Source organism: Poeciliopsis prolifica, unplaced genomic scaffold (genome assembly GCF_027474105.1).
Source record: "Poeciliopsis prolifica strain line A6 unplaced genomic scaffold, Auburn_PproV2 SCAFFOLD012, whole genome shotgun sequence".
NCBI lineage: Eukaryota > Metazoa > Chordata > Actinopteri > Cyprinodontiformes > Poeciliidae > Poeciliopsis > Poeciliopsis prolifica.
The window spans coordinates 13766087-13784476 of NW_026562387.1; the positions used below are offsets into that span (position 1 = coordinate 13766087).

An 18390-nucleotide genomic window follows, 5' to 3' on the forward strand; every position below is an offset into this window, starting at 1 on the left:
TATATAAACAGCTGTGATCTCCTTCTATCTTGTTTGAGCCAAAGTCGTTGTCGTCAGCTGAAGCTCCATGTTATTACGAAGCACAGAAAAGAGTTGAAACCTACAGAGAGCAGAAAGAAGAGCTCTCTGCACATCCCAGGTGTGTGTTTCTTAGTTACAGTAGGTGTTTCTATGTTTAGTGGGTGGATTCTAACAGCAGTAACACAGTCTCTGAATCAGGAAATGAGCATTTCATAATAGAGATACTATGTGCTCGAAACAAGGTAGAAAATAGTTTAATCTCTAGCGGAATTTGATCAATATGTTTTGAAACAGTTGAGAATAAACAAGTTTTCATGTTTTTTTCAACTTTGCATTGAGGCCAATCTCTAAATATCACACAGTTTTACCACTCTTGCAGTCTCAATGCAGTAAGGAAGACAAGATGATCCACTTGAACGACTGTCGCTTCAAAAAGATCATCAAGAAAACTTTGGAAACCAAAGGTTTGGACTTCAATGGCTTTGTGCAAGTTGTTCAAAAGATAATAATGGCTCTTCATAGTTGTTATATTGGCAGGAGCTATTTGCTATAATATGAATGCAATTGAAAATCTTGAAGGGAATTGTAAGACTGGCTTGGCACTTTTATTTACACTAGAATCATTTTGATGTGAAATTGCTATTTAACAGTTAAAGCAACTTTTAAGCCATTGTTTTAAGATCTGACCAAGTGCTTTTACATGTTTCTTTTTCAAGAGAAATCACTGATGCATGCAGATACTTGCCTTGGCGCCATTCTAGAAATTCAGGTCATGACAAGCTTGAACTGAGGCGCTTTTAGACACAAAGTCACAGTAAAGACATATAAAGTTGAAGTGTCACACTGTGTTTTCACCTTTTGGTTTTAGAAAAAAGCTCTTACACTTTTAAACTTATATTTATAATTACTATTGTCATACCATAAAAATTGTTAAACTTTGTAAATTCACAACTTGATAGGAATAATATTTGTTTTAATGCTAAGTTTCAGCACTAAAATTTCATGATAAATGCATGTCAACAGTGAGAGAATTGAAAAAAAAGTCCATAAATTCATTATTTCTGATTTTTAGACTAATGAATTAACATTTTAACATGCTGATTATCTCGCTGGTTGAGGTGTGCCTTCAATAATAATTACAGACCTCTCCATTCTTTATAAAAGGGAAAACTTAAAATTTGCTGTGTATTTATATTCTCCACACATAACTCATAATACTTTCTGATTACAGAAAGTATTTTCCATGGATTTAAATAATAAAATCAGAACTTCCTATTATTTTCCTGTTCCAACATGAGTGAACATTACTAACCTCAACCCAAATAAATGGCCAGGATTTTTTGTCCCACATCAGCATCTGTTCTTCAAAATTCTTTTATTGGATCTTATATCTCTCTTTTTTTTTTGCCCCAACAGGAATTTTCTGTCCTTTCAAATGAGACATTTGTGCTGACCACATCTGACAGAATAATAGTGGATGCTGATAAATTTGGTAAGTAAACTTGTTCAAGTTTACAAACAGAGGAAGAAACTAATTAGAACATGGGATGGTATTCTTTTGTTAATTTCAGAAAAACTGAAAGATGGCACCACCCTCTATCTGCTGCAAAAAACGGACCAAGCCCTGCCAGCTTCAACTGAGGAAGAGATAAACTTTGTTCCTCACTACAACACACTTATTGAAAGTGGGGCAAATGAGGCAAATGTCATGATTGGCAGCCATTTTGTTTGGTTTTATTGTTTTATGTGTGTTAACGGGCAATATTATGTAACATCTATTTTTTTGAGTTTTACATCATGTTATAATCTTTTTTTCCTCATCAAAGAAATAGTAATTTACAAAGTCAAATTTTTTTAAGTCATATTTGATATATGTATTAGTTTTATCACAACTTATGTCAAGATGTTGAATGTTCTGTTGACAATATGTTCATTGAAAATAAAAAATTGTCCTTTAAATTTCAAATGATATATTTTTAGTTCTTTAATCATTTAAAGTACAATTTCAATACATTGGACACATTTGATTTTTTTATTTAAAAGATAATAAATACCTTCATCTCTGTCATGCCTACTTCTTGAAGGTCATTCATTATAATTCCTAAATTACATTTTTTCTTGTGAAATTGAGCAACACTCATTTCACAAACAGAGTAAATTGAAGATGTTTCACAGCTAATAAAGACGGAACCAATTCTTAGCTCGTGGAAAAGGGGGCGCGGCTGCTCGGTTCGGAGGGGGTCCTGGTCCTGAAACGTCACATCCAAGATGCTGGAAGGCAGGCGCGCGCTTGGATGCGTCCAAAGCAGAGAAGAAGAAACAAGCCACAGATCTCTGGTTTCCAAACTGCTCGGGTCTCTGCTGGTTACAACCTGAGGTCTTCCTGCAGGGTGTTTTGTGCTGACATTCTTAACCATGAAGCGGGAAGTGCATCTCCTGAACTTTCTAATAACTTTCCCTCTCATCGGTGGAACACCGTTTCATCACATGTTTCGGGGAAACGCGTACTCTCCCCCCGAAACGCGACAGAGAAACAAGTGAGTAAGCTGCACATCTTTTTTTGTAATTAATTTCATTCCGTTCGTGCAAAGGACAGATTAGAACATTTAAAGTCATTCTTTTCAGAAACTGGTGCGCCTACGTTGTGCACAAGAACGTGAGCTGCGCTGTGGTTGGAGGCACGGAGAGCTTTGCGCAGCCGGAGTTTTTACCTTGTCCACCGGAGCAGCCGAACTGCGTGCAACAAGTGATGTAAGTTCCCAGAAATCACGATTATTGCGGAATCGGCAGATAGGTCTGTCCAGAAAACCCCATCTGATCTACAGTAGCACACATCTCTTTATATCTGACCAAGCAGACTTTCTTGTGATTTTTTTTTATTATTATTATTTCATTTCTCCAAGCTTTCTCAAGGCACATATTTTTTTACAATGTTTTTATTTGAGTTTGGTTGCATTTTTCTCTCATTTTAACTCATATAATCAGAAGAAACTGAAACTGACAAGTTTACTAAATTATGCCATACCTGGAGCAGGTACTAAACTGAATCAGAGCGCAAATCTGAGAAAAGAAACGTTGTTGCATGGCCAAGTGTACATTTTTAATGCAAAAGATTTAGCAACCAGTTTTTGATATTTATCTTACTTCTCATATTAAGGGCACATTCATCACATTTAGGAAGGAAATATCTTAACATCAGCTTTAATTAACAAGTTCACATTTCACACAGTTTTAGCAAATCTTAATGTTAAATCTAAGCCCCTTATTGTTGAAGTTGAATCTTCAGACGTTTTGTTACCAGGATCCTCTTACTAAAACAGTAGTTGTTTTCGAACAGTAAGCTTGGCACACAGCTAGGATGACACACCTCTCAGATCTTTTGTCTCTTACTTGTCTGCTGGCACAATTTGCTCTCATGGTTAGGGGAAAGGAATGAGCAAAACATAAACTTTGAACATCCCAAGAGCATTATTACAAGATCGTGTAGCTGGTTGGAAACACAACAAAAAGAAATTGGAGATAGATTAAAATAAACTGCACAACCATGTGTAGTTTATTTTACTGTGTGCTTCTTCTAAGAGCATCCCTTAGATGAAGCATAGTAAGTTTTTCAGGACTTAATTTATTTCACTACATGAATACATTTCTGTTGCATCCTTTACTGTTGTAGTCAAACACAGTAAAGGATACAATGCCTTCAAAAAAAAGTTTAGTACATTTATATAATGGCCTAACAAAAAGTAGTTCGTAATTGTGAGCCATACATTTGTGTCCATCCATTAATCTGTATTTTGCTGCATCATCTTTTGCTGAAATCACAACAAAAGACGAATGGCTCCCTACATGAGGAATTTATTGCAGAAGGGTGTCCAATAAAAGTGGGTGTGCACTTTGATTAGACCGTTGTAAAACATGAACATTCCAGTGTGAGAATGTTGTTCTGCAAGAAGATCAACCAGCAAAAATCCCCATTCACTCACTGGTGTAAGGGAATTTTTGCTGTATTTAGAGAGAGTCCTGGCATTTAACTTATTATCTTATCATTTTAATATTTGTTTGTAGATATCAAACACATTTTAGGCCCACATACAAGATCGGCTACAAGATTGTGACAGAACTGCAGTGGAAGTGCTGCCCGGGGTATCAGGGTTACGACTGCAAGGAGGTGAAAGACATGAAACTTCTCCAAGCAGACCGATTGCCCCATACCTCTTCAAACTCTGGCTATTTTCCACATCCACAAGGTCAGAAGCTAAGAATATTTTTTTAAATATTTAAAATGTTTAAAACCTTGAAGTGACAGGATCCTAATTGTTTGAATGTTATGTAGCTCCTAATCAGAGGACAGAGCAACAGAGAAACTATCCATCAACATGGGAGGGGCAGATTCAAGGTCAAACAGTTGCCACCGCACCACAGAGTCAAGGAAGACCTCAGAGTGCGCAACACCTGGAGGAGGAGGTGCAGCAGTTGTCCCAGATGGTTCTGGACATGCAGGCCAGAATGACAGACATGGCCTCCAACCTGAGGCTGGATTTCCAGGAGGATGCAAGTAAGATGTTGGCTACCCTGCTGAGCAACCTGAAACAGCCTGCCAGTGCTCGGGGCGGACAGACAGAGAGCTTCCAGGTGCAGGATTTCTCTTTTGGTCAAGAGGCCACATCAGTGGATGAGGTCACGAATAAGATAAACCAGTTCGCTGATGATCTGGAGTCAAAGAGCAATATCTTGAATGACTTAGTGGGTCGAGTTGACCTTCACGATGGACAAATTCGTCTGTTACTGGAGTCTGGTCGGAATCCTCTATCCACAGCCCAACCTGCCCCTGCGGGCACCGAAGCTGACCTGCGAGCCTACCTGGACGGCAAGATCAGCGCTCTGAGAGAAGAGTTGATGGAGGGTATGGACATCAAAATGGCCGACTTGAAGAACTCTTGTGATTATAAAATCCTCTCAGTTCAGGAACAGTGTGAAGGACAAGAAGCCAGCTACTTCAGCCTGACCGAGCTCCTGGAGTCAAAGGAAGAAGACCTCCGCAACGAGATCCAGGACCTTAAAAAAGAAGTATCTGATTTACAGAAGGCACAACCAGGGGATTCTTACTCTGTTCTGCTTCGCCTGCAAAACCTTGAAGACCATCTGAACTCAACTGAAAGGAGTTTGGTGGCACAGTGCATCTCTGTAGGGGAGAACCTTCGGACCGAGCAGGAAGAGGCCGTCACAGACTTGAAGAAGACGTTGGACAACAAGCTTGCATCCATTCAGGACCAACTCACGAACCAGCTGTCAGGAACAAACACCAGCTTCACATTTAGGAGTCCAAATGCTCTGCTGAAAGACATTAACTCTCTGAAGGAGTCAGTTAATAATCTGGAGCGTAAAGTCAACAATCTGGACCGTCCATGCTCAGGAGAATGCAAAGCTAATTTAACTGCCTTAGAAAACCTTCAGAAAGACTTTCAGAGCTATAAATCTGCTGTAGATGACATCAAGACACATCTGAATGTACAAATGAGGGACTTTGAATTCATGAAGGATCAGCTCGTTAGCATTAACAACAGCATTGAGAACAGTGACTTAAGTGACCCTCTGAAAAATGTAGAAGACTCAGGATTAGGTGAAGCGAAGCAGCAGAATCTGAGCTCCTCCTGGAGTCTAGCAAAAGACGGGGCCATGCAGGAGGCTGATGATCTTTTGGAACTTCACAGGGTGCAACACCAGGAGCTGAGACAGCGTTTGGATGAGCTGAGCAGGGAGGTGAAAGCTGAGAATGACAGATGCAGAGAAACGACTCACGACATGGGGGAGGAACTCGCCAGCATGGACAGCCGGATTGTTAACGTTGAGGCTCTGTGCAGCAGGCTAGACCCCATCTCCCTCAGCCTTCTGAGGGTCAAAGAAGGCCTGAACAGGCACATCACTGGGCTGTGGAGCAGTATGGACCAGCTGAACGGCACGGTTCAAACTCATGCTCAGGATATCGAAGGACTGAGGGGAAAGTGCCAGACGGTTCAAAATCAAAGCCTGAACATAGCTAAAGACATTCCCACCATAACTTATGGCTCTCCTGGGAAGGAAGGTAAGATGCCTGTCCTGCAAATCAGACATGAAGAGACAGATTTGTACAAACAAGCTAGGGAGTGATGTCTCTGTAAAGCTTTCACATCATGTATGAGAAGACTGAAATACACTAATAGTCTTATTAGTCTAATTAAACAAAATGTATAATTTTTATCAGATCTTTAAAAGTTTAGAAAAGAAACTTTAAAAAGGAAAGTTAAAAGACTTCTTGAGGAGTCTGGAGGTCTGGTGCCAGAAAACAACCTGATAGTGTAACAGGAAGGAGTAACACCTGGGTGGTTCAGACACTGTAAGTTTTTTAGAACCAACTTCTTTTCTGGGTTCTAGTAGAACTTTGTGGAATTAAAGATAATTGAGTTCAATTTGATTTCGCCTGAAGACATTCATTTACATTCAGAACAGAGAAGTGTCTGCATCTTTGGATGAATAAGTATCTTCAAGGTTCTATTTGGTTCACTTTTTTACATTTTATTGCTTTAAGGCATGAACAATTCACACATAGCTACCACATTAAAATGAAGGAAAATCTACAGAAATAAACAAAACATTTATGTATATATATATATATTTTTTTTTTTATTTCCTTAAAGTTCATTATATTTGATGTGTGAGGTCGACCAGATGCAGCAAATAAACATTTCGATTTAACTCAAATTATTTTGATCTCTGCAAAAGTATTCAAGGTTTTTAATGTTTTAGCAAACATAAATGTTTTAAAATTGCATTTGAATGACTAATGTTTTTGTAAACATTTTAGCTGAGCTGCTGAGTCCTTTATGACGCGGTGACTGTGCTGCCAGAGAGTCTCCACTATTGGCCTGTGTTTCAGCGTGTGAGTGAAGGGGGAAGTTGAATATTCTTTAAGCTATGTTCTCATTTAAGGCAAGCAAGCCTGATTGAAGACACATGCCTGGTTTAACAGACCCCATGTTGCGTTGAGCAATGCTTTGGCATCAAGTAATACAGCTAACCAGACTCAGTTTTGCATCCAGGAGTGCATTTTACGGGTGTGCATTTGTCCATTGTAACAGTTCATTTTTATGGCTGCAATGTTTTGAAGATCATTGTGGGAGAAAAAAAAACGATTATAGCAATTAACCGAGAAAGAAAATAGTATTGTTTTTTTCACATCAGCACTGAGATTTGATGGATTCTTCTAATATGTTTATTAGCCATGTGCTCACTTCTATTGTCGCATTTTTATTCCAAACCCTAGTGAACCTATTTTTAAAGGTGATAGTCATTTCTGGCTAAATGACAACACTGATGTGTTTTATTGCTTTTTGAAGTTGCAGCACAGAACTATAAAATGTCACCATTTAGTTTAGCTCATTCTAGGAGCAAGTCACTAAATCTTTGGACTTTTCCCATTTTTGATGTGCTAAGCTAAACGCTGCAAGCATGACTAGTAGTTGAAAAGTAGCAATTTACATTCTAAGTTCAAACACTGAGGTTCACTTATGAAGCTTTTGTACTGACTCAAGTTAAGTGGCACAAACTATCTGAAGTGTATATAAGTTATGTATTCCTCCAGCTTTGACTATGTTTTACATTTGAGGCAGTCAGATACACAGTTTGCGGTCCCTCAAAGGATGCCCTGTTGGATTTTTCTGACTTGAAACTGCGCTTGAAACACAAGTGTAGCTTCTACAAATAACTGTAAATAATCATAAGAAATAGGGAAGCCATTACCTGAAAAGCTAAAGTCTCTGGGCTTCATTAGCATAATCAAAAACAATCCATCATAAAAGCAGCTCTGTCATAACAAATGCAAAATGAGTGCAGCACCTTCAGTATTTGATCAGTAAACTCAATTTTTCAACACATATTTACATGTTTGAATGGCCTAGTCCTAAATCCAATTGACAATTTTTACAAAAACTTAAAAAGTCCTGTTCACAAACATCTGAAAGATGACTTTTCTTAGATGTGGGGCGAATGCTTGTGTACGGCATTGCATGTGTTAACTAGATGTCTCTGTAGTACTGTTAAACTCTTACCTTACACGTTTTTACAGTCCATCGCAGAGTTTGACTCATGACAGGATAATTTGCCAATTTAGCTGTTGCTGTCCCACCCAAATGACGTACTCTGCAGCACGGTCAACAAGCCTTAGCATCCATGTTTCTTTTTTCCGTTCATCATTCATTTCATTCTTTTAGTAACACTTGGCTTTTCTTAGTGGGAGCATGTTTTTGCACCAACAGATTTTCATACTGTAGCGTGTTTTTGATGTGAATCCACACATTGTTGGCACCTATGAGAACTAGCTGGACTCCTACCGTTGTGAGAGCAAACTTGGAGCTTTTCCACATTGTTATGGTGCCAGAGCTCTTCCTTTGGGAGCAGCTCGATTCCCATTCTGTTTTATTGGTCCTGATAATTTAGCATGTAGTCCAGTTTGGAATAACTTGAGAAGATGGCCTTTGTTTAGTTGAATACGATGGTTTCTACAAGATTTCCATGAAAATTACACCTCGAGATGTAATTTTTCACTTTTTTGCCAGAAAAATGATTGTACAGTGACACAGAAATATTGTTACTCCACCCTGTGGCTTCTTGCAATTATGTCATCTAACAGTTTTTTCCTGTTCGAAACATATTTTAGTTTGAGATCCGCTCTCTTGTTTCCTATTAGCGGCTACTCTGAGTGCTCTGTTATCTTCTCATTTATCTCACGTTGAGTTCATCTGATGAGGCTGGAAAAGGTCACTCTGCCACACAGTCTTCTTCATACACATCCACATGGATTCTCAATAATGGACAACTTTTCATTCAAAGCCAACAGTTTTAGTGTGTTCAAGTGCTAATAGGTGAACATTTCCATTGGCATCTTTTCTACTGCTGAGATTAGGTTTCCTTCATTCCCTTCAACCAAATCCTGTAAAGATTTTAAACCTCTGTGGCGAGTTCACTGTCTGTCTGAGGAAAAAAAAGGAAAGTGAAATGTGTTCCCAGAGGCCGCCCGTGACTGTTTACCAATGATGTCACACAGTTGTTAATCTTTATCAAGAGGACTGAAAGCAGTTGGGATTTTGTTGTATTCAGCACTGAAACTGGGTCATTCTTGGAAATATTTATGATTGCTTGAAAAATCATGAAAAGAATACAGTTAATTTGAGAACTATTTAGACCCTGGTATATTTTGTTGTAAATATAGGGTTAGTGACTGTCATCTATTAGCTATAATTGTTTGTTTTTAATACTTTGTTCAAAATCATTTGCAGAAGATGTGCTTTTCTCTTTAGTTACGCTTTGACATTTTCACAGCTGTCTTCAGTTTTTGCTTGTCAAAAAAACTTTCTGCCTTTAGGCTTTGCTTTATTGGTAAAATCCAATTGCATGGAGATCATACAAATCTGCAATCTACTTACTTCAGAAACTAGAATGTGGGTCTGAGAGTGGGCCAACTTCATTTGTTTTGCTTTTTTTTTTTGTTTTTTTCAGTTTTAGATTGGAATAATTCGTCTTTTCAGTTATAGTTTTACAGTTTTCAGTTATAAGACGTGTAAATCTTCTCATTAGGGGGATGAATTTCAGCATAAATCTCAAATTTTAATGTTGCATTGTTTTGAATTGTTCATGCCATGCACCAGCTTCTGTTATGATTATGGCTGGATATTTTTACTACACATCTTATCAGTCGAGTTGTAAAATGCATACAATCTTAATGCTAGTGTTTTTTTTAAAGATGCTGGGTTTTTGGGGTTTTTTTTGTTTGGTTGTCAACCTTTACCAGCACCACTACCAGGAAAACAGACCCATGTCATGCCGCTGCTTGGCAGTTGATCTGATATTTTTACATTTGAAAGCCTTAACCTGGTTTCTTTAACTGCACGTCTTGTAATTTAAAGTGAAACAGCTCAATCTCTGTCTCATCTCGTCATGGAGTGCTTCTCCAGATGGTGTGTGGTTTGTCCACATGAGGCAGTTAAAGTTTTCTGTTGTTAAACTGGCTTAACAGGTTCTGGTTCATGGTAAGTTTGGTACTTAATGACTCCTTTGCTGTTGCTGAACATCTTGATCAATTTCCTCTGATTCAGGGTTTTGTTATATGTCCAACAAAAACATATTTAGAATCATTATCTATTTAAGAAGCACAGTAACATTAGGTTTCTGGCTCTGACTCCAATCTTATTGACAATTGGAGGATTCCTCCTCAATTACAAAAGCTTGTGGTTTCTCTGGTCTTGGTAGGGTTGCATTTCTTTTTCTCTTTCCGTTTGTTGTATGATGGATTGAACAGTGCTCTCTGTGAAATGTTCAAAGTGTAGGATACTTTTTTTTAGTCAATCACTTCTTTACACTGTTGTGTTCCTGAAACTTCATGAGACTTTTTGGTCACTGAAATTATCCATCAAACCCCTGAGGTCCTCAGAGCACCTGTATTGTGCACCATTATAGACTAATTGAGCTATGACTTCCTGAAAATACACTCTGATATGTGTTTGCAATAGAAATGTGGTAACAGAAAAGGGCGGAGGGGATGGATACCTTTGCAGGACACTGCACTTGCAACAATCTGATTTTGAGGTCAGAGTTGGTGAGAAACTGTCCCAACTGGAATTCAGACTTCATGGGGAGCCCCAGTTAATTTTCCAACTTGAAACCTGAAATTTACGACTTTTTGAATTAACTATGATAATTCATTGCCAGTCAGAAAAGCTCTGGGCTTGCTTTCACAACATGCTTTGCTTCATTTTCCATGTGCACTTCAGCTACTCCCTACAAGTCCATGCCATCACCCAGCACCCACTGACTTCATAGACAAAGATGGTCTTGCATAAAAATGACCTGTAAGCAACTTCCCAGTTTGCTTTGAGCTCTTTATGGAAACTTTTACAGATAAGGGAGTAATGCTCTTATGCTGATGACGTATTTAGACTCTTAGGTCTGTGACTTGTGCAAGATAAGATGGCAAATCTTCCACACAGGTCAAACGTAACGACCTTCTTAACATGTACGACGGTTTCTGGCCAAGGGGCTCCAGGAACAGTAAAGTCTTCAGCTTTTGTTTTCTGTTACTCTCCATTTAGATCCTGATTTTTTTTTTTTTCAGACTGTTTGTGACAGGGCTGATAAATATATTGCCATTCTTACTCCTCTTTTCTCCAGAGATTTGCTTTGGCCACTAAACACAGAGGTTGCATCCATGGATTCCTAAATCAAAGCTTTAAGACCCCAGTGTGTTTTGAGGACTCATAAAGTCGATATCCAGCCTCACACTCATTATTAAAAAGTGATTTATAAAGTAGAATGTGTCTGTTTTTGCGACACAAGAGACTGCTGTAATCATAAACTGCTGGCTGGTAAATCACTAACAACACAGCGAGGATTTCCCTTCCCTGAACTGGTAAGAGAAACACACATTTAGATCCAGCTGTATTTGTTTACAGCGCACCTCTTTTATCCAGAAGTATACTCTACCATGCAGATACACATCCTGTCCTTGGCTCTTTTATCTCTGTGGCAGCAGCTCGGAAATCACTTTTGAATTGCTGAGATCAAAGGGGACGACATACCTTGCTTTATATGAGCAGCAACACGGCCGGCGCACTTGCAGGCTTACCTCCTGTGCTGTTTTACTGTGAGACGTTAGTCTGCCAGCATTTCTTGTATTTAACAGGCAGACTTTTCTGAAGTGACCCTTTCCCCTCATAGGAACATAGGCTTGTCTGCCTTTTATGCGCAAAATTATGCATGTGTGAAGGGGAGTGGGATACAAAGGCAAAAAGTCTTTAGACTTTTTACTTTTGCCAAAAATGTATTTTACTCAAGCATGTAAAAGTAAACATTGAATTTGAAATGCTTATCTTTAAAAGTAAGCATGTAAATGTAAGAGACTAAATGCACATCCGTGAGTTACACCACAATTATACGAGACACTAGGGATGGCTTTGTGCAACTGGTGTGTAAGTAAAATTAAAAGGCCACATTTGAAGATGCCCACAAGTTGGGCGACCATATGCACTGTATTTCCTTGCAATAACTTATACCAACAAATACATACATTTTCTGAGAAAAGCATACTACAATAGACTCACTGTTTCATATCTGTTACACACAGCTGTGATTATCCAAGACTAGCAACGGGCCCCATTAACACCTTTACTTCAAATGATTATTTAGGCCTGTTATTATGAACTTGAAGAGAGAAAATAACAGTCATCTAGCCTTTAACTCATCAGCTATAAAATACTGCGTTCTGGGGTTGCTGGGAGGAGTCCTTGAATTTACCAACTAAACATTCCCTCTGTTACTGGAGCGACCTGGTCGAGAATGCAGCTTTTTCAAAGTGTATTAAAAACAGAAGTAAACTTATGCATGAGCAAGGAATGGCTCGATTACACATGCATATGTCATGGTAAGTTAAAATAACTGACAAGGGGAAAAAAAGGATGTTTATTTAAAAAGAAAAATACTAATCAGTCCTACTGCAAAAATGTGTTATACACAATATACAGTGAAATATATATTATTATAGTAATGAACCCAGTAACATTATATCTAATAAACTCTTTAGTAATATGCATAAATTGATAGCATATTGAAAGTACTTCAGGGATTCTGTCTGTTCAGTGCGTCTTTACTCTGTTTTCTCAAGTCTATCATTTCTCAAATGATAGAAGGACATCAAGTTCTGGTTCTGCTGGAGGTTTCTTCTTGTTAAAGGGGAGTTTTCCTTTCTGCTGAGACTGCAGTGAGTTTTACAGAAAACTTTTAAACCAATTTGAATCATCAACAGAACTTGGCTGCATTGTTCTATAACTAGGATCAATTAGAATATTTTGACTTGGAACAATTCAAATTATTCTAATTGGATTGACTTTGTCCTTATTTTTGTTAAGTGCCTTGAGATTACATCTGTTGTGAATTAACACTATGTTGAAAAACTGAGTTGGATTAAATTGAACTCAGATTTGAATTTTTGCCCAGTTTTCATTGTTGAATCATGAATTCTGACCTTCACTGAGGCAAGACCTCCACTGTCTTTATGTAAACGTTTAACAAACCTTAAAACCCACTGGACTGTTAATCCTCTCATCTATTACAGAAGATTTAAAATCACATAAATCAAAGTCTTGATGACTGTAAAACCTGCGTCACTCTATTACGTATCAACCGTTTGCTTTAATGGCAGTGGGAAATATGATGCCATCCAATAATAATCACCTTCCTGCTCATTCAACACTGCAGCATAAACAATTTGATCACCAGATAAACCAGGCTATTACAGACTTTTCAGACACACATCCAGCACTACTAGAAAAATGTAGACTGAGACTGAAATGTTACAGCCAGCACCCAATAATAACATCACACAAATCTATGCAGACAGACTTCTTATTAAGTCATACTTGGCTACTCTTATGTGTGTAGTGCTGAGTAGAAAGTGCTGCTTTGTTATGTAAATTAATCCACCTTATTACCATTCCATGTTGGGATGGTAATGCATAAAATGGAGATTTATTTCTGGAGTCGTTCCTAAAAGAAACTTGGGATAGCTTTGAAATATGCTTGGACCGAAACAATTTGTGTTAAACTGTCAAATCTACAACAGAACAATAATCTAAATTATTATTACCAGCTCATGTGACATGTAATGGCTACAAGATTTTACCACAGCTAATTCAGGCACTCAGATATTCTGAGGGTGAGGATTAACACAATGAGAGCTCTCTTTTTTAGAATGTGAGAATATAACAATTTTCAAGGATGAGAAAATTCCAGCTGCCTTCTTTCTCAACACTCAGGATTTATTGTAGATTTTATTTGACGATTATTTGCTTTTGGAGACAGCCAAGATAGGCTGGGTTGAGCTATGCTTCAGGGAGTTTGCAGCATTATGCCATTACAATAAAATGTGCTCTTGGAAAGACTAACATTAGCAACAATTATGGCCTCATGGCTTTGATCACTGGGACAGGTGTTGGTAAGCCTTTAGATAAACCATATGAAATATAGTAATGTTCACTAGGTCTGTTTCATGTTGAGCATCACAACAAATCCAAAAGTCTCGTTTTGAAATGTGTTGGCAGATAAAGAGTGGATAGAGCTACTTTTTGGCGGAAACTGTACAATCAACCGGTCGGTTTTCCTTAAAGAAGATATTTGATAAGTCAAATGCAACTCAAAGTGTCTTCCAAATGCTAAACTATCATTGTAAAAACCACTAATAGTAAATAAAATTATGTAAAATAATTGTTACATACTTTAACATTGGTCCCTAACATTAGAGACAGAAAAGTGGTTTAAAACATATCAAATTCTAAAACAGTTTTATTAATGATTTTTATTCAATAAACAAAATCAAATTTACATTTCACTTATGATCAGATTTAAAACTGTCAACTGTGTTAAAATTAATTTAGTTTTGAAATTAAAACAATAGACGAACTTACAACTTTGATAAAGAGCCCAATAAATTTAATATTCAATTAAATAGAAAAATATTCTCAAGGTAATCTAAAAGTCAGTCTGGAAAGATATGTTTTGACTGTTTTATTTTATCTTTTTGTTTGCCTCTTTACATATTGCACGTACATTTCCGTGCGAAAATAGTTTTATCCTAAGAGAAGAGTTTTTGAAGGTTTAAGCAACTCACATGTTTGGAAAAAGCTTTTTTCATCTACATAAATCATCTTCAGAAAATTGGCTTCAAATTATTTTGACATGAGAAAAGAACAATGTACCAAGGCAAGATTGTTTTGCATGTCAAATGTATTCCACATGTCAAAGTTTAAGCTGTGAAAAAAGAAAAAAATTCAGAAAAATTTTATATTTGTTGAATATTTGCAAAAAAGAACAATGCCTACAGCCATCTGCAGTTGATTACAGTCTTTTTAACACTTCAAAGGAACTCTAAAAATAATTAGATTTGAACAAGCCATGAAATGTGTATTTAGCTAGAACATTTTTACAGCCTTATACAGTTGAATCCAGCTGGTGTGTAAACTCGGACTTGCAGTCTAAACACATGTCTCTGTTCTGTTCAGGTGCCAGTGTTGGACCAGTGGACGGAGCATCTCCTCGAGTTTCAGCTGAGAGTTTTAGAGTGTCGGTTGTCCCTCCAGAGCCTTCCCTGCAGCATCTACCTGTGATGGAGACAGGAGAAGCAGGCCCACCGGGAGAAATGACCAAAGGGATGGACGTCAGCATGATGTCTGTTCAGGGGTTTGCTGGAGCTCCAGGTGAAGCGCATTCAAATAAAATTGTTCTGCATGTTTTTTTTCTTATTTATTATTTAATTTCTCTCAATGTTTTTTTTATCCAAAGCTACCCAAACTGACTCCTTACAAACCAGCATACCTATAAACTCAGGTACATTTTACTTTAAATGTTTTATGATGCATCAGGTGGTGCAAATAATCAATTCCAATGCTATTTTATCAGCAGATGTGAGCATGCCTCCAAGATCTTCAAAGCAGAAAACTAGCACAGCTTCAGGTTAGAGTTATTAATTATTTAGGATCCTGAATCTGTTAGGATTATGGTTACTCATGTCAAATATTTGCTGTCCTGGTCTCCAGGTGAGAAGGTGTCCTTCTCGGCTGGTTTGACTGTCTCACCATTCCAAGAAGAAGCCGGAATAATCCGATTCAACAAGGTTCTGGTCAACGATGGAGGACATTATGACCCTCGTACAGGTAGCTTAACATGAACTCTTGAAAAGTCATTTGGAGGAGGAAGGAGTGCAGTGCTACAGAAAGGACATAAATTAGATTCTGTTGGCTGCTTGTGCCTCCACACATCCTGAGCAATTTCCTCTCTGACCAATATCAAAAACTGATACTGACCGAACCCATCAGGGGTTCTTCCATACTTATTCACAGCAGCATCACTGCAGACAGTAAGGCTCAGATGTTCATGTGTAGAAAAGGAGGCATTCAAAGAACTAAAGAAAATTTGGAAAGTGTATATTCTCACCTCCTCTGCTAAGCCAGTCCTCCATTACGGATCTCAGACGTAAACAACTGGAAACCTACTTGAACAGCTGCATCCTGTAGATTCTCTACATTCACTTGCCAGATCAAATTAGCAGCACTGACCTTTGACTATATACAAACCATCTGCATATAGGAGAGCATTTTCTCATAAGACACTGGCAATAGATCAGCTGTACACAAGCCCACTAATGACATCACCAGGAGACCTCTGACCTCAAGGACAGCGGAAGAGAGGATGGCCTCGAAACATCTGGCGAAGACATTTAGAAGTAGACATGAAGAGGACAAGTTGTTCTTGGAACAGTGTGCAGTTTAGTTATTATATATTATCAATGACCTTTGAACTCAGAGGAATGGATGGTTGTAGGTATTTACAATGTGATTATGATGACGTTGCTGTCATTTTTTATTAGGATAAAAGTGCAGAAAGTTACTTTTTGTTCTTGCATCCATCTTGTTTTCCTCCCAGGTTGTCAGTTATATAAATTGGTCACTTCGTTGATGATGTGGAGAATTTTATGAGTACTTTTTTTTATGAGTCGAGTAATTTTTGCTTCTCTCTCCAGTGACAGTTCTTTATTGCTCAAAGGCTAGAATCAAGCAAGTCAGGGTGTGCCCTGCGATACTGAATCAAAATCTTTTGATAAACACGGTTCATGTATTAAAAAGGCGGCTTATGTGATTTTCACATAGAGCCAGGCTGGTTTGGATAGTTTTTTATGTCTTTTAAAGGAAACCGTCAATTGAAATCAGCATTTTGTTATTTACAGAGGTTCACTTGTATTCACTGGGGTTATTATGGACCACACGCATCTCTGAATAGCTAAATATTTAAGACACAAAATATGTATTAATACACACAATGGAACCATCTTAGCATAACCACAGAAGTTAATATCTACAATCTTCCTGACCTCGGCTCTTGAAGGAACAACCAATAATTGCTGAGGAAAATGAACGTTTCAGTTCATTGTCCCTATATTTCTGCTTCCTGAGTTACAGTTTCCTTTTTTTTCTTTTACATCTGCCAAGAAATGAGAAACAGAAGCCCTCGTATGTGGGATAAAGAGAGGGGTGTGGCTGAGGAGAGAAGCAGGGGAAAGGAAGATGGGTGACGCAGGACTTCCAGTAAGAGGTCTTACTAAACAACTGGAAGCCATCTAACCGTGCCTGGAGACAACATGGTGTCAAAAATCTTTCTTTTCCCTTTGCAGAGCAGAACGATAACTGGAAGGCAGGACTATTGAATTCTGTAGATACCCTCTGTGATAATTTCTGCAATTAGGTGGCTTTTTTTTTTTTTTGCATATAATTTGAGTTACTCTGCAAAGAAAAACCTGTAGAGGTTTGAACCATGAATAAACAGGGATTCATTGTACTCCAGTTATCTTATTCTTTGTTTGATGGTAGACATTTAGATGAGACAAAAAAACAGCAGAAAACCTGTTGAAATTTGGAAGCCAGCAAATTTGCTTTATGCTTGAACCACTGAAGAGTAAGACTGCCTCTATTCTGGACATGTTTCCTTGGTTGGGCAACACTAATACACATTCTCTCTTTTGGCTTTTAAAAATCCCAGAGGTTCGTGACGTCTTTGATGACAGTCTCCACAGATCATCTCTCTCTGCATTCCAGGCATCTTCACCGTTCCTACAGACGGTCGCTACCTGGTGACGGCCGTGCTCGTCGCCCAGAGAGGCGAGAAGGTCGAGGCCGTGCTGTCAGTGTCCAACAGCATCATCCAGATGCTGGATTCGGCAGGCTTCTCCTCTGAGATCACTGCGCCGCTCTCGCCAGAACAATGCAGCTGCAGCGGCTCGACCTCACTCAGTCTGGTTGTTTCGATGAAGCAAGGAGACCAAATGGGACTCATGTTGACCGCTGGGAAACTCGCCATCTCTGACCCCCCGGAGATCCTGTCATCTTTTAGTGCTGTGCTTCTGTACGGCAGCCCGATAAAACGGTAGCTGCTCTGACTCTTTGTTACGCAAACAACTAAGACAGAGCATTTTCACCTGGTTGGGTTAAATTATTAAAACATGGCAACACTCTATTTAAGACAAGCGAATGAGATGGTCTGCATTATGAGGACTAACATATAGTTTCTATGTTTTGTTTTGCTTTCATGGCTCAAAAGAATTGAAACGGACAGACACACACACACACACACACACACATCTTGCCAGAAGCTAAATATAAACAAGCTTTGTAGTTTTAAATGCAGTCTTTTTAAAAAAAAAATCAATTTAAGACATTTTTTCACAATTTAATAAAACAACAGCACAGGGATGTGATGTGATGTGTACTACTTGTTCATAAATTTGAACAAAAGTGTCATTTG

At 38.3% G+C, this 18390-nt stretch overlaps 1 protein-coding gene and 1 long non-coding RNA gene across 2 annotated transcripts; both read left to right on the forward strand.

Moving 5' to 3' along the window:
- The first annotated feature begins 222 nt into the window (after nucleotides 1–222).
- Nucleotides 223–1714, forward strand: LOC129364852 (uncharacterized). Its single transcript, XR_008606480.1, has 3 exons — nucleotides 223–485; nucleotides 1438–1513; nucleotides 1593–1714. It is a non-coding gene; the product is annotated as an uncharacterized LOC129364852 (long non-coding RNA).
- Nucleotides 1715–2366: 652 nt separating this feature from the next.
- Nucleotides 2367–18386, forward strand: emilin2b (elastin microfibril interfacer 2b). The gene is made up of 9 exons (XM_055037726.1): nucleotides 2367–2558; nucleotides 2647–2772; nucleotides 4084–4265; nucleotides 4352–6100; nucleotides 15099–15293; nucleotides 15379–15423; nucleotides 15496–15549; nucleotides 15633–15749; nucleotides 17685–18386. Exons 1-9 carry the CDS (start codon nucleotides 2437–2439, stop codon nucleotides 18014–18016), a joined length of 2922 nt encoding a protein of 973 aa, XP_054893701.1. The 5' UTR covers nucleotides 2367–2436; the 3' UTR covers nucleotides 18017–18386.
- The last annotated feature ends 4 nt before the right edge of the window (nucleotides 18387–18390 follow it).